This window comes from Parasteatoda tepidariorum, chromosome 4, assembly GCF_982258835.1.
Source record: "Parasteatoda tepidariorum strain Cologne lab strain chromosome 4, Ptep-v5.0, whole genome shotgun sequence".
Classification (NCBI taxonomy): Eukaryota; Metazoa; Arthropoda; class Arachnida; order Araneae; family Theridiidae; genus Parasteatoda; species Parasteatoda tepidariorum.
Window position 1 is genome coordinate 69,673,776 of NC_141758.1, and position 17,402 is coordinate 69,691,177.

The window sequence follows — 17,402 nt, forward strand, 5'->3', positions numbered from 1 at the left end:
AATTTTTAAAATTCTTTTCCATTTGTCTAAAAGAGCTCAAGTCTTTTCCACATTCATGATTAAGTAAAAAAGTTGAAAAATAAAATTACATTTCATTGATTTATTAAAATCAAGGGATTTAAATTAAATTTTCAAAAATTTCTAAAGAACAATCAATCAATCAATTGTCCAAGTTTCGGTTTCATTTCTTCAAATTTCAACTTTGAATGTTTGTTTATCATTTAATCTCAGAAGGGAACCTGAAAGTTATTATTTCAGTAGAGAAACTTAAAGTGTTAAAATTTGTGATTATAATTTATTTCCTTGACCTTTGGCGTAAGTTATATTTAGTTATTTCCGGTCTTAGCTATTTTAAATAAAAAAAATTGAAACTTTTTAACGTGTTGCAGCTGGCAGAAATTTAAGCATGTCTCAAAAGTTTGTTTAGTAAATTAATTTTTAATTACAATGTAAAAGCTGCACTAGACATAAAATTGTAGAAGTTATGTACCCAAATTTCTTAATAATAAATTTTTACTTATAAATTTCATAACTACATTTGTGTGGAATTTTACGTACTTTTTACTTAGATTTAAGGTATTTTTTTCTCCGTTGTATTATTTTTCTTTCATTGAGAATATTTTCTTAAGCATAATTCATGTATATTCATTTATTGTTAAATAGGGTCAGAGCTTATTCTAGGCAGAAAAAAGGGTAGTATTATTCTAAAAAGGCAATAATTTCTTTCTATGGGCTTTACATGTTCTATTAAAAAACATTGTCAATTAGTAAAAGAATTTTTTTTTTTACTTTACTAAAAGTAGCCAAGCAATTATATTAATTACTTATTTTCATTAATAAAGTAAGATATATATCAAGTTAATGAGCTAATTAACTTAGTAATTTATTCAAAATACATGCATATATTAATAAAATAATAAATTTATGTTTTTAAGTGTCTGTAGTTATGATTTAATAATTAAAATGATTAATAATAATTATGATTTAATGATAGTGGAAGTAACTGCAAACATTCAAAGACAAGTGCAACAAAGGGGTGTGATGGCTACTTTTCCTTTCCCATATAAATCTATGTATTGACAGCAATGACAAACTAAATAAAAAGAGTTGAAAATAGCAAAAGTTTAAAAAATCCATTGTAGCGTTTGGGGAAAAAGTAAAGAAGGGTTGAGGAAGGAAAGGGCAAGAAGGGTATCGAGCAGGCCCGTAGCCAGGGGCTGGGGGCGTCGGGACAAATCCCCCCCTCCCGAAATTCTGGGATTCAAACTTTTTAGTCTTTCTTTGAGCCTCTCAGTAAAAAGAAAGACAAAAACTGTCGAATCAAACTTTTTCCCTGTTCACCACCTTCGCTAGTGCATCAACTTCACTTGACCTTGTGGCTCATCTTTCCTTCGATTAGACTCCTTTCCTGGAATCAATTGTTTTTCAGCATATTAATTTATGCGAATTCTGAATCTACGCAGACTTCATTGACATCAAAAACCTCATGGGAGAAATGGAAGTATGGGTATCAAAGTGGAACCTGCGTGAACCCCTTAGTAGACCAGATACGGCAGTTTCAGCAATGGAAGAATGTGACAGTATCTTTTTCCCAAACATTTATTGCTTGTTATCAATACTGGCTACGTTGCCTATCACCACAGCAACTGCAGAAAGAACTTTTTCTACTATTAAACGCGTAAAATCAGCGACAAGAAATGCTACTAAAGAAGAAAGGCTAACCAGGGCTAACTTTATTAAGCATATTTCGGGATATTCCGATTTGTCCTAAAAAAGTAATTGAAAAATTTTCTTCAATTCCCCGTCGCATGTCTTTGTAAACTTTGTTTACAAATTGATTATAATTATTATGTAATATTAATTGAAAAATCATTATTATGTAATATTAATTGAAAAATAATTATTATGCAATATTTTTTAATTACTAGTTTAACTTTTGCAAACAACAGAATAAACAATATTTGTTACAATGTTTTCCCCCTACTTTGTCTGAAACTGTCCTTGCTTCTTACCATATCCCCCCCCCCCGAAAAAATAGTCCGCAAAGCAGACTTTCTTGTCATCTTTGCTCCGAAACATCAGATTTTCAATCTCTTCAAACCGGGCACTATTTTTATCTAAAATTGAGATAAAAAGAAGCTTTTTTTGCTTTAAATTGCAAGAAAATGTATGAAATTTTTAATTATTTTTAAAGCATGTAAATTTTTTGCTTATCCATAGCTAAAAATATTGTTAAGCTATTTCAATACTAAAGAATCAATCCTTCTCCCTTCACTTTGCCATATCTTTGCAATGAAAGGTGAGAAAATAATACTGCTCATTCGGACAGCAGCTTCTTTTGATCTTTTCATCCAGACAACACAGGTTATGAGACCCCACGAGCTGAAATGATGTCTTAAATGTTCTCAATGCTTCTTCCCCACTGAAAATGCTTTCATTTTCTTATAAATTTGAAGACTGTATATAACACAGCTGGGGTAAAAAAAAGAAAGAGAACTGAAATATAATCTTTGAGGTGTTCATATTAATGAAATATTTATTCAGTCGCTTGATAGATGATCAATTGTGAATACATCAACTCCATAGTTCCTCATACCTTTCAGGTAAGCATTGATTTTGTTTTTTGTGAATTGAAGAAGATTTACTTTCAGTGAGGCATTAGCCGTTTCCTGTTAAGTGATGGGTAAGTGTTAAGGATGTAAACCTAATAATTGAAACCGACTGAGGACTAAAAACTCCTATTCAGTTTCATATGACTAACTTGAATATCTGTGTTAATAGGAAAATTATGTTCATTTATCTGTAGCTACATCTAGAATTATGTATTTATATCAAACTTTTCCATATATTCTTTTTTGTATGGAAAAAATATTTTTTAATGTTTAAATAAATATCCCAATAGATAGTTATTGTAGATTATTTAACTATTTCTATATCATTGAAAATATTCTAAAAGCAATTGTTTACTTCGTTTCCCTTCCCGTAAATGGACAACTATTGTAAACGGATAATTTTTCGGTCCCAAGAGTGTCCAGTTAACCGAGGTTTCACTGTATTTTAAAAAATGTTTTAAATTTACCAGATAAAACAGCTTTAAATATATGTAAATTTCTGCAATATAAAAAAATTATTCTAATATTTCTGTTTTTCCCATTAATATTAAAATTTTAATCCTTTTTAGTGAAAATTAAGATCCTCCTGATTAAAATTAATTTCTGTTTCAATTAAAATCTTTAAGTTAAAGCGGGAGTAGTCGGCCATTGTTGGAACAAAATTTACTGCACAATTACAATAGTTTTCAAAGTTACATATTTGAAAGAAAAAAAATCAGACAAATTTCTTTCTGTTGCTAAATATCTGCAAAACTAGTTTGTTTTTAATTTAGCTAAATTAGAATTGCTGGTATTTTTTATCTCTGAATAATATGGATAATCTTTAAATATTCTGTTTACTTAAAGGGATATATTGTTGCCGTCATTGCCTGTGCCAACGTTACTCTAGAGAAGTACTCACATAGGTACCTATACTATCTGGATACCTATACCTATATTTTATAGGTATGTCAGTAGTAGAGTTTGGTAAAACAAATAATCTAAATGATTCGAATCATGTAATTTGGATCAATGATTCTAAGCAGGTTATTGAAATCACTGATTCATATCGAGTTATTCAAATCAAGTGATTCAGATCACTGATTTGAATCATGTGATTCAAATTGGTGCAATCTAGTAATTTGGAGCACTGATTTGAATAGCATGGCTTAAACGTCGTAATTGGGAGTCACATTATTCAAATCAATTGGTTCAGAAAAAGAGAAGAAAAAAAATCAAAATTGCGAAAAATTCGAAACAATTTACTTACCTGTCACTATTTTTCTTTTAACTTATGTCAATGGAAAAAAATTTATTATTCTGTCTCATTAATAAATTCTTCTAAGTTAGTAAATGTACTTATTATTTCTTTTATATAATCATATTGTTTATGTTGCTAATTGCTATGAGGACTTTTAACTGTGGTAAATTTTGAGAAACTGTAAAAGAAATTTTTTTTAAATGTATTTTTTATTTGAATTGGTTGAATTCTTTAATTGCAAAATCTTAAATCCTTAATAAGGAATGCGTAAGAATCTCTTAGGTTTTAAAAGAATTTTTTAACTGTATAGAAAATAGCATTACTGTGAAACAAAACTATTGAAATTTAAGAAACAATTATTCATTATAACTTAAATCTTGTTCGATAAAAGCTGATTTGAATCAGTTACAAGTTGGTGATACGAATCACTGAATCAATTTATACGTTCAAATCACTCAAATCTGTAGCCAACTCTAATAAATAAATACCATTGCAATGAAATGGCTGCATTGCTCAAAAAGCTTAAATTGTTGCAATTACAAAATTTTGGATTGGTCTTTAAATAAGATCAGGTGACAAAGAAAGTGATTTTGAACAAAAGTGATATCTTAAAACTTGAAAAGCAGTAAGGGCGAAAAAAAGCGCATCACATAAAAAAAATTTTAAAAAAATTTGGAGTGAATGTTTATGAAACAGTGCATTGATAATGGTTAATTCTTCTGTTTATTTGTTTGAAGAATCAAAATATTAATGAATTCTGTGTTGTAAAAAGAAGAATTTAAAAATTCATTCCAAAATTATTAATTAATGGCAAAACAAATTAAGAGTGAAAATATCAAAACTAAAGTTTTGTGAAGAAAAAATTTTTTTTTTCCATCTTTCCATTAACAAAATATTCTGATATAAAGGAATTTTTTTCCCTTAGTTCTCAAATCTTTTCAAGTAGTCATTTGAATTCATTGGTCTTTCTTTAATTATCCAAATTTTAAAGGAAAGACAGATTCCCCTTTATAGCATACTGTAATATCTATCTATATATAATATATATTACAAAAATATTAAAATAAAAAAAAACTTAACAAGCCTGATTTAACATCTTCTAATTAATTATCTCTTAATTTTCCAGGAAAATTTTTTAAATTATGGAATTTCACGAATCTGATTATGTTGATGACTCTTTTCGTAAGTACATGTTCTATTGTTTTACATAATAAAACATTCATGCATAAATTACAATATTATTATTCTGAAAAGATTTTAAAAAAAGTAAATCTGGCCATGCAAGTTGAATTTAAAATGCTGTAAATATGTTTCATTGAGAATTCTGTATTTCGTTCCTCTGATTAATACATTGTTATCGAATAATTTGATAACAGTCTAATAAAGAGAAGGCAAATAATACATAAGACAAAGAAAAAATTAAAATTGGAGATTTATCAATACTTATCTAATTTTTTTATAATCAAATCCAAATATATTTTATTTTATTTAGATAATTAGATGCATGTTTTTGACATTTTTATTTGAAGAAGATTAGTAGTAATGGAAAAATAATAATGCAATTTTGGTAGATATTTCCTGATTATTACCCATTTGCTGTAACTAAAATTTGCCAAGGTGCCAAAAAGATTTTAAACTTGAAAATATTTTTTAAAAATTTTGTTCGCTTGGGGTTGATTACGACTTATGCTTTTTAAATAAGTCTCGTTCTGTGATTTTTTTTTAGTTTCTTGTGGGCCACTGCTCAAAAATCACTGAAACTTAGGGATTATTTCAGTATTGGTATCCATATTTAAATCTTCCCATATTTTACTGATCCTGTATAAGTCTGCCTCATGATTACCTTAATTCAATAAAACTTGCCACTAAAATAAATAAGGAGGAAGAAATTTTTTCCAGAGAAAATTGTAAGTGAAGTTCAAAACTTTATGGTTATAATTTATAATATAGTATACAGAGTTCTCACTAGGAAAGAAATAGAGCAGGGCACTGCCTTTCAAAAATGGGCACTATAATTTTTGAAAGGGCACTCATTCAACACCATAAAAATTTATCAAGAAGTGCAATATTAAGGAAAAACTGAATTTGATCTTCAATAATTTTTAAATTACCCTCTTATACTATTTTATGTGTATATTTCAAAAAATGATTCCCTCTCATTATCAGAATAAAGGAAAGATTTTATAGTTTATAAAAATAATTAAAGGCATGTTAATAGATAATCTCTGGGCATAATTTTTTTTTTCAAAAAAAGTAAACTAAGAAAAACTACTTACTCACAAACAACTTGAAAGTTTTTTATATACCTAGTTTAAGCTGAAAATTATGAGGAAAAAAAACATTTTAAGTTGCATTTTTTTAAGAAAAAAAAGTAAAAAATAATTTTAAAATTTAAAACCATTAAAAATTTTGTCAATATCCCTCTCTACTCAAAAAAGAGATAAGTATAAAAATTTAACAAGTTAAGAATAATCCTAACAAAGTAAATATTTATAATAGTATAGAATCAGAATTAAACCTATAAACACAGTTAATTTCACCAGCATGTAATTATTATTTAAACAGTGAATTTATTTTTTTTAAAAATTGATTCTGAATAAAAAGGCAGTGTTTTTAAGGGATGGGCAGCTTATTTTTACAAAAAGGACAAAGAGGGCTCATTTATAGGGATCGAAGGGCAGGCAGGGCAAACCGCCCTTATAGAAATACTTAAGAAGAACACTGTAGTAAAATGCTATTATATTATTCACACTATAGTATTTGACACTTATTGGGTTCTGGATCAAAAATAATGTATTTAACCCTTTGTGTGTTAGCCCCAGTTTTTTCCCAACTTTCAGATGCAAGCTTTCCTGCATCAAAAAAATCAGTTTCTCCATATTATTGAATTAGAAAATAGCACATAGCAAAAAAAAAAGGGTTTAATGTGTGTGGGGGTTAATAAATAAAGGAACTGCCTACATATACATAATACTTACATAATTTTCATATAATTTACATAATTTTCAAAGCGTTATCTTGACATTTTAAAAATACTTAGCGGCTATTTTAAGTTGTAATGCACATCTTATAAAGGGTGATATGATTAACTAAATGGTTCAAAAAGTTCTATATTAGTGAGCTTAAAATTTTCCTTTGGTGGATATTGTGTAAATGCATATGATTCTTTGGACTTTCTAGATAGAAGGGGTACTCAGTAAATAAATGAAAAGATTTCTAATTCTTATAAACTTGCCTTATTTTTACAGTCTTCTAACCCGTACTGGTAAAATGTGCAAATTTTTTAAAAAAAATTTTATCTTTGAAATTATAATGTTAATAATATACTTTATTTTTTAGTTGAAGAAATACAATGTGATAAATGCCCTTATTCATTTCCATTATATTTATTTTCGGAGCATGAGGTAATTACATTTTCAACTAAAGGATATGTTAATTTCTTTGTAAAAATAAATACAGTAGGCTCTCGAGTATCCGGCTCATGACAATCTGACTTCAATACTATCTAGTTTTATAAAAATGAGGAATTGCTGGAACTCCCAAACTCCTTGTAGGATGAATAATGAGGAATGATAAATCAGTCGTTTGCTGCCAGCCTCCACCAGTTGGCTTGCTCTATGCAAAATTCTTAAAAATTTTTTAGTTTGACTCTTTCAAGTTATTTATGTGGTTTATTAATAAACATTGGACTTTATTGAAGTAATCATATATTTTAATATGAAAGATTTATCATAGGAATGAGTGTAGAAAGTGAATCTCGGCCCTATCTAGCTTTTTTCTTTTCTGACCTACTTTTCCTCTGGATAGTCGGAAACCTACTGTATTTGAAGCATTGCTGTTCTAAACTAAATGTTCTAAAGTTGTTAGATAGTTATCATCATTATGCATATTATTATTTTTATTATATGTCATATGAATATTATGTATTGCATGTTGTTGTCTTATAGATTTTTTTTATCACAAATTCAGCTTTTTCTCCAAAATACATTTGAAAACTATTTTTTAAAAAGTTATGATGACAATTTAAAATAACTTCATTCTTATTAAAAATAAATAAATTTTTATATTGATTTTTAGAATTCTACATACATTGATTTTTGGAATACTTAATGTTGACCTGCTTGGTGTCCGGGAGAGCATACAGAGCAAGTGACAGTGGCTTACTATGTTTTGTTATTATGAATTTTTAGATTGACATTAATTTTATAATTTAATTATGGTTAATATAAGAACTTTAAAGGTGTGAAGTTGTAGACAAAACTTTTAAACTATATTTTTAAAACACTTTTTTTAGTTGAAATAATAAAGGCTAACCTGTATTACACTTATTTATAAGATAATATCAGTGTCACCAGAAAGAAGGAGTTGTGGAACATGATATTTTTCTCATAATTCTTTGGAGTAATTGAGCCATTATCAGTACATATTTAAAATTAATCAATGCTGTTTTGCTAACATATTTTCTGTTAATTTTTGTTTAAGTTATCAATATTTCTATCTATTTTTGGCAATGATAATTAGAATGTGTTGTTTTCAAGGAATCTGCTCTTTGTTTAACAGAAAAGTCAATATTATTTTTAGAGTTACAATTGTCTATAGTCTATTGCCTGAATCTATCTCATCCCTAATGACCATATAGATCCTCTACATCCACTTACAATTAATATAGTTTTTATTACAAATAATATGTCATCATGTTGAGTGTTGAGGAAAATGTTTTAGCATTCTATTTAATTTAACAACAAGTGATAAAAAAATGTTCAAGTGATATGTGTCAAAACCGGTCCATGACATTTCAGTCTAGTTGTTTTGATTCTGTTACCCTTTTAGTCCCGTTTGCCATATTGGTTCCTTCCCGATTCATTATCGTTACTAAGCAATTTGTCTGTTTCGATCTGGACATTATTTAATTGCATCGGTTATGTTTCAATGGCTCTAAATATAATTTTTTTATTTATTTAATTATTATTTCTAGTGACAGAAAATCAGGAATTTTAGTTAACCATTAAATAATGAAGAATGATTAAGTGTAGGAACGAGAAAATCAAATTTTTGTAACCCCTTTTTCCCCATTCTATTCATGGTGTGAGTGTGGAGGGTAATTGGGGACAACTTCTACCTACCCGCCTTTCCCAAAACATGTGAATTCCAAAAAATTTCCAACATTTATGTAATTTTTTTAGTTTATTATGATTGTAAAGTTTGAGGAGCAAATAAATAAATAAGAATTTCTGTGCTAAATGCCACCACATGGTATGATTGGATTACTCATTTCATATAATTCCTACCTTTAAAAGAAGAAAATGTTTAAAATGAGGCTAAAAGTTAGCGAACGAATGTTAATAAAATGGAAATAAGAATCATTACAATTACATTGGAATGTTTTGCATATTTGATGAAATTTTCAGTACATAAAACAGAAACGTTATGCAAAAGAAATTTAATGTGACCAAAATGACTAGATCATAACAATGAGACGAAAATGTTCTGCTTTGGTAAAGACAATTCTTAATACCTAAATTCTTTGTAAGTACACAAAATAATCATATTTATATTTTTCACACTATTATTTCTTTATTTCAAATTCAAATAGTAATATATTTAATGAGGCAATACTGATAGTTCTTATTATAATTTCTAATTAATTATCATAAGAGAATATGCAAGTCTAGTCAAACTTGTTATTTATTAAAAATGTTACAATGCACACAATTTTAATTGAAAAATTCATAGATTTATCATATCAAAGTTTGAAAAAATGTACCCCTTTAGAATAGAATGACTCACTGTTATCCTATTACAATTTGTCGAAACCTGAGGCAGTTCTTAAAGCATTGTAGAATGTAATTCTTAATATTTACGTTTATAATTTTGTTTTGATTTCAAAAACACTTTCTTACTTAATTTGGCTTGTGATTAAAGTTATATACGACATATTTAGTTTAAATTACTATTTTTGACTCTGGAAAACTTTTTTCTTTACAAATACAGTTTATATTTTCGTTTTTTTTTTCCATTATTCTTAGTTAAAAGGTATGTAGCTTATTTTTATAATAAAATTTTATCAAATGTCTTATTAAAAATGATAAAGAATTGTTTGAATTTTTTTCTTTTTAAGCTTATGTGCCATCCTCTGGAAGTTGTTACTCTCAGTTCCAGTGATACTGAAGATGAAGAAAGTGAAATAGCTGAAGTTAAAATAGAAAAATCAATTCCTCAAGCTTTAGAAGAAAATGTGAAAGCTCCAAGAGCAGAAAAAAATTTTGAAAATTTAATACAGGAAAACCTATTAGCTTTAGCTCAAGTGGTCTCAAAACCGGAGAAAACTAAAGCAGAAGAAAAGGTCCCAAAAAATACAGTAATAAACATTATTAAGATTTTGAATTTTCCCATTTTTATAATCTTTGTTTTTATGCCAGTTCATTATAAAATTTCAGAAGAAATGACCTTAGCTTTTTTTCTTGTATTTGAAATGCTTTTTGAATTGAATATTTTTCTCTAATAATCGTAACTGTTTTGTAAATTATTGACTCCAAAAGATTTAATCTACATTTTAATTTACAAATCGCAATTTCTGTTCTTAAATAAAATTATTTAAATGTTCTTAGTTTTAATTGACTTTTTTATTTAAATATTAGGGACTAAGACTTGAAATAAATATTAATGTTTATATTAATATTAATTTCTTATTTAATTAATATTAATTATATTATATTGAAATCAATATTTTTCTCTGATAATCATAACTGTTTAGTAAATTATTGACTCCAAAAGATTTCATCTACATTTTAATTAAGGAATCTCAACTTCTGTTCTTAAATAAAATTATTTAAGGGTTCTTATTTTTACTAAGTAAAAACTCATTTTAGTCACTAAGTAATTATTTAAACGTTCTTACTTTTTACTGACTTTTTTATTTAAATTTTAATGACTAAGACTTGAAACTTCCAGGTTTAGAATATATCTTTTACTGAGGTTTCTACTTGATTACAAAAATTAATCTTATAGTTCATGAGATTCTCATTATATTAAAGGAAAGTTATTGTCACCACTGTTGCACAAAAGTTTCACACTTCGCTTCTCACTTTCATTATGGGAAAACTATTAAATGAAAAAATATGAATTTCGCACGCTTCTAGAGAAATATTTAAGGAACATTCTGATATAAAAATTTTGCTCGTGCAGATATTAATTTTGTGTCACGTAATTCAGTTAGGCAAAAACTAATAGTAAGAAAATTATGATTTTTTGCAATCACATACTCTTTTTCCTGAAGGTGAGCAACACACCTCACTTATTTAACTCGTTAATTCTTGGATTAGGCTGTGGAGATCAATTGAATTAATTTTTTCTTTAAAATTCCAAATATTACAATTCTTTGTATTTTTGTTTTAGGTATTAAAAGATGTGTTTGCTGATGATATTCAATTAATAGATGACGACATAAAATTGGTAAAATTTCAGGCCCTTTTTTTGTACTCTGATTGAATGTAAATAAATCTTTTACTGTAAAAATATTTTTTCAGAAATGCTAAACTTTCAGTGGGTGCTGTTTTCATTCTTCTGATTGTTTTAAATAATTACTTATAACTGAGTATGAATTCCTTATGGCAGATTTCCGTGACATTGAGTAGCCTGAAAATGAGTGTAGTAATTATGCAGACGTATGTCTGTCTGCATAAATATTAGATAAGTAATTATGCAGACACGTATGTCTGCATAATTACTTATCTAATATTTATTAAAAAAAGTGCTTTAGTGTGAATAAGTGTATCATTGAATTTCATTTAATTTATGTTTTGTTAGATGATGCTTTTAATTAATTAGGTTATTTTAGTAATAATTGTAATATGTAAATAATTAAAATGCATATTTTTAGAATCCTATGCATTGCATTATATTAACTTTTTACCTTCTAGTAAATAACCTTCTGGCAATGCAGTATATAAAATTTCTGTTCTCCTTTAAATGCTTCCCTTAAATAAAATATGTATCAAAGTATTGAAATGTATATTTTCACAATCCTATGCATTGCAATGTATTATTTTTTTATTCTATTAAATAAGCTTCTGGGAAAGCAGTATTTAAAATTTCTGTTCTCCCTTCAAAAGCTTCCCTTAAATGAAATGCTTATCAAATAATTAAAATGCATATTTTTAGAATCTTATGCATTACAATATTTTAGTTTTTTTATCTTCTAGTAAATAGGCTTCTGGCAAAATAGTATATAAAATTTTTGTTTTTCTTTAGATAAAATATATATTAAATAATTAAAATGTATATTTTTAGAATCCTATGCATTACAGTATATTAGTTTCATTTCTTTTTAATATATTCTAGTAACTAAACTTTTGGCGAAGCAGTATTTCTGTTTTTCCTTAAATGTCTCCCTTAGATAAGACATACATTTAATTATTAAGATGTATATTTTTAGAATCCTTGTTATAAATTAAATTTTAAAGAAATACGTGCATTAGGAATTGCTAATTAATATTGAAGTCAGGGGGAAAAAAAGAAAAAGAATGCTATAGAAATCCTAACAAATCATTAGTGAGGAAGTTGATACTTAAAACATCGAAATCTGAGTGCTGGAAGAAACAGAGTGAAGTTGAAAGGCAATCAAACTGCTTTCTGTTTTCCTTAGTAGTGATTCATTAAATATCGATGACGTTTTCGTTTTTTCCTCGCTTAAATATTAACTTAAGACCTTAATAAATATTTTTTTCCTTCCATTTTTGACAAGGATTCCAAAAATTAAAATTAAAAGCAGTCGTTAACTCAGTATAAGTTATGAGGCTTCCTCATTGTAAGCAATAAATTGCTTTTATTTATTTCAGGAACAGGAAAAGGCATTAAACTCGTTTTCTGGTAAAGCAAAACGAGTTGAAGAAGAAAAGCCTAGTTTTAAAGCTCCACCAAATGTTCTGTTGAAGGGTCACTATTCCAAACCTCATATTCGAAATGATTTAACTGCTAGTGATAACGAAGATGGAGAAAGTTTAGAAGACTTCTGGAGAAGAGCAGAGGTCAAGCTTGCTCAGAGGATGCGGAAGATGAAAGAACCAAAAGTTGGCTCACAAATTTATTGAAATCATTGTCTGTTGTTAGGATGTATGGCACAGCTTACTTATGTAATGTTTATTTTAAAAAAAGTGCTTTAGTGTTGATAAGTGTATAATTAAATTTATGTTTTGAAAGCTGATACTTGAGTTTTTATTTCTTTTCTTCTTTTTGAAGTATGTATTTTGGAAACAAAATATTTAACTAAGTAGTATATTAAAATTTCCTAAAGTAATTTTGAAGGAAAATCTCTATAGTGCACACTGCAATAGGGTTTACTTAAAAGCAATAAGAAAATAGCTCCAACTATTGATTTTGCAAAATTCCATCTAAATTACATTCTATTGTCTCATAAATACAATCAATTGATTTTAAGAAAAATTATGATTGTAGTTAGTTATTGGAAGGTATTTTATTTGAAACAAAATCATAAAATTAGAATGAATCTAGGCTAATATAAAAACACTCATAAATTGGGTTAGAATGTTCCAATAAAAGCTAAAAATTGAGAAAGGAAGAATAAAATAATCCTTCCATAAAAAAATTTTTGAAACAAAAATTGACTTCCCTTCTTAGATAGGGGAAAGTGGTGTAAGACAGCTATTTCATGTTGTATATTTCATGTTGTATGCGCAATGGGCTATTGGCGACGGTCTGGGAAACATCTCTGAGAATGATCCGAAGACATGCCATCACAATTGTGATCCTCTGCAGAGGGGATGGCACCCTCGCTTCAGTAGCCCGACGACCTGCATGCGAAGCCGAGCACTTTACGGTAGAACAGTTTAACGAGGACCAATACCACACACACTCGGTCCCTACGCAGACTGATCCAAGTGGTCACCCACCCGCACACTTACAGTAGCCAGTGATGCTTGATTTCGGTGATCTGCTGGGAACCGTGTCTTAACGATCGCTCCACCGCCGGACCAGAATAAATATTTTTTTAAACTATCAGAAGCCATATTTCGCTTTAGTTACGCTTTTGAAACATTTTTTAGATGAAACTAAATTATATAAAATGAATAGTATCTGAAATAAAAAAAAAAGTTGTGTCCTAAAATTCAAAATTAATGGACTATTTGAAGGACTGTTGAAACAACTGTTCAACCCAGAAATTGACAAATTTAATCACGAACTAAAAGTGTTCAGTTTCGTACAATTTTTCACCCTTGAAAAAGTCGTAGATGCACTACTTATTTTATAGATAAGTTTTTCTAGAAAAATTTGAATCATCCGATCTTAGCCCACATTTATGCGACCTCTTTATTATATATAACGTTTCTAAACTTGTACATTTCGACAAAAAAAAAAAAAAAAAAAAAAAACTTGCTTGGAGAAAGAAATTAGCGATACGAAAGCATCTAAAATCAATTAAAAAGTTGCATGCAAAAAAAGATAAAAAACGTACCGTAGTGTATTTTTTAAATTTCGCAATATAAAGAAAAAATTCTATTTTAATTTTTTTTTTGCTCTTTTCAATGCATGAAATAAAAATACTTTCAGACAGGATTTATATATTTAAAATTTGTTTACAAAATATTATTGAGATATTTTGTTTTCGCTGTATTACGAGTTACGAACATGATGGATTCTGTTGTTAGTCAAATGCGAGTTAATTCTTTGTTATGTTCTATACATTCTTCTTTCTTTGCCCCTCATAAAATTGTTTACGAATAACCATGATTCAAGATCATAACCATTAGGTGTGTATTTAGTGTGCTTTGGTAGTATCTCATATTATAAGGTGAAATCGAAATTTCGATCACCTTCCAACTAACTAGAGGCTTGAAATTGGAATCCAATGCTTGATGATCAATGCACGATATATGATTCTAAACATAACTCAAAATACGTGTTTAAGAAAATAGACGTAACTATAAATATGTATTTTAGAAAATGAACACAATTCAAAATGCGTATTTAAGAAAATAGACACAGCTTATTGCACATTTAAAAAACAAAATTGACATAGCCCTAAATTTATTTAAGAAAATGGACACAGCTCGAAATGCCACTTTTCAATATTAAACCCAAATTTTAACAACTAAACCGGCCATTGCGCTTAGTTTTTTAATCATTACGCATAATCAATCACTACAGAGCAAAGTTTCGGGGTCGGTGTGACCCCGGTAATACATATGTAATAACATTACAAATTTAGTTTTTGTGGAGTGCTATTTGCATTTAGACCTCTAAACGATAAAATGGTATTTAAAGCATGAAATCGCTACCAATATTAACGTACATTTTCTACCATAATTATACATTTATTAGACCCGTATCCACCCTGTAAAAAAGAAAGGTTGACTTTTAAAGTCTTTTTTAAAAAGAAAAAAAAGGTGATTTAGGCAATTGAATATTACATTACGAATTATTCATTTGCGTAAATAACGAATTGGATGCTTACAAGCGGCTTCATTGTGGGTAAATCATGGCATTCGTCAATTCAGGAGCCTATCAGGTTTGGCACACCCATCACGTCGCTTACAGGTATCCAATTAAATTTCATTTCTTGGATACCTGTCACATACTCTGCTTTTCGAATTGCAAATACCCAATCCTCCACAAAATTGCACGAATTGTTCAGTTGCAAATTATTAAAAAAAAAAAAAAAAACAATACTTTTAAAAGTTGTTTGAATAACGAAATACTGTGGCTATGCCCATTTCCTTAAAAAGATATGTTCACTTTTTAAAATACGCAGTTTGGGCTATGTCTTTTTTTTTTCTTTTCTTTTTTTATGTAACAAGCATTTTGAGCTGCGTCAGAACAAAATAGCTCTCCAACGAGATGCTGATTCACAAAAGAGACTATATCTCTTTCAAAAAAGTATCGCAAACAAAAAGGCATATTAGATTGTAATTGATATATCTTTTTTTTTTTTGTTTTTTTGGCAGACAATTTTTTTTTTATTAATGGCAGACATAAAAGACAAATTTGTAGCCAAGAACAATATAAAGAAGGAACAAAAAACGGAAACAAGAGCTACAAAAATAAAGAGTCTATAGGTCTGTAACATATATGGCAGTACTTCTACTTTCGTTACTTGTACCGCCGGTACAAGTAAAAAGTACGTACTTTTACTTGTACTTCGTTACTTTTTAAATTTTGTACTTTTACTTGTACTTCGTTACTTTTTAAATTTAGTACTTTTACTTGTACTTTCGTTATTTTTTTAGGGAAAAAGTACAAGTATTTGTAACGGAAATGTCGAATGAAATCGTTACTTTTTTCTGAAACTCGGTAAGCTTTCTAAAAAAAATCCAATCGTAAAAAAATTATATGTGAAATATAATACTGCAGTACCTTCTAGTGCTCCCGTGGAGCACTTATTTAGCGTGGCTAAGCTTTCACGTGGATTAAGTGACACCACTTTCGAAATGCAATTATTTCGCAAAATGAATAAAAATATTAATTAGCAAGTTATTTTCATTCATTTTCGAGTTTTATGCATTTATTTAATACATTTTAAATAAAAAATTTTGGATTTTGTTATTACGTTCTTCAATTTTCATTTTGAACTCACTAATAATACATTTTTGTCTTAATACATTTTTAACTAAATACATTTTTACCTAGTGCATTTTTTACTAAAATTATGGTTATGCCCGACCTTGTCAAACAATGCCAATATTCTTCCGAATTTAAAAATAAATTAATGTCCATAACTTTCAAAATTAAAAATAATTAAATAAGTAACAACAATTTTGCAAAAACATTAAGGAACATAAGAATATTTTTCAATAAAATTTTAGATTACTTTGAATTTTCGATTTCCTAGAAATGTACTTTTAAATCGTTACTTTTTTTGTTTAGTACTTGTACTTTTACTTGTACTTTTTACTCGTTACTTTTTAAAATAAGAACTTTTTACTTTTACTCGTTACTTTTTTTAAAAATACTTGTACTTTTACTCGTTACTTTTTAAAAGTAACGTTGCCATATATGGTCTGTAATAATGCATCTCGCCCGCCAATATCGTTCCCACAAGGGCCCAGGAGGAAGTGCAGGGCAACGTCTTAGATGGTTAGCGTCCATTTCTTCTTGTTGGTTACATAATGGACAAAGGGGGCTTGAAAAGATTTTGATTTTATACAGGTGTTTTGATAAACAGTCATGGCCAGTGGCGAGGCGAAAAAGGGCCACAGATTGTTCTCTTGGCCATGACGGAATATCTTTAATTCCTTCCAACCAGTCCTTATTTTTATTTGCTTATTGGAGTTTTGCTTCAAATGTTGTTCGCAGAGAGATTTTTATTAGCCTTTTTGCGGTGTGGAAAGGAACTGGCTTAAAAGATATTTATAGAATCTTGGCGGCTTTTTTGGCCAAGAAATCTGCAGTTTCGTTACCTTGAAATCCACAGTGCGCAGGTACCCATTGCATGGCGACATTTTTGTTGTGTTGGTCAAGCCTGTGAAGGGCGTGACGACAATGTAGAATGTCGGCAGATGCCAGGGCTAAAGAGAATAGAAGGGCTGGTTCACTCC

The 17,402-nt window shown here is 28.3% G+C and overlaps 1 protein-coding gene across 5 annotated transcripts; it reads left to right on the forward strand.

Moving 5' to 3' along the window:
- The first annotated feature begins 151 nt into the window (after positions 1–151).
- On the forward strand, positions 152–13,054 carry LOC107451980 (uncharacterized). Of its 5 annotated transcripts, none has more exons than XM_071181608.2 (6): positions 155–315; positions 4,979–5,034; positions 7,192–7,256; positions 7,930–10,210; positions 11,248–11,304; positions 12,690–13,054. In XM_071181608.2, the coding sequence occupies exons 4-6, from the start codon at positions 9,935–9,937 to the stop codon at positions 12,939–12,941; spliced, it is 585 nt and encodes a 194-aa protein (XP_071037709.1). In that variant the 5' UTR covers positions 155–315; positions 4,979–5,034; positions 7,192–7,256; positions 7,930–9,934; the 3' UTR covers positions 12,942–13,054. The 5 variants fall into 5 exon arrangements, with proteins under 5 accessions (XP_042907038.1, XP_071037709.1, XP_015923723.1 ...); XM_016068237.5 differs by having other exon boundaries at positions 178–315; positions 9,971–10,210; XM_071181606.2 differs by having other exon boundaries at positions 179–315; positions 4,971–5,034; positions 9,971–10,210.
- Positions 13,055–17,402: the final 4,348 nt, after the last annotated feature.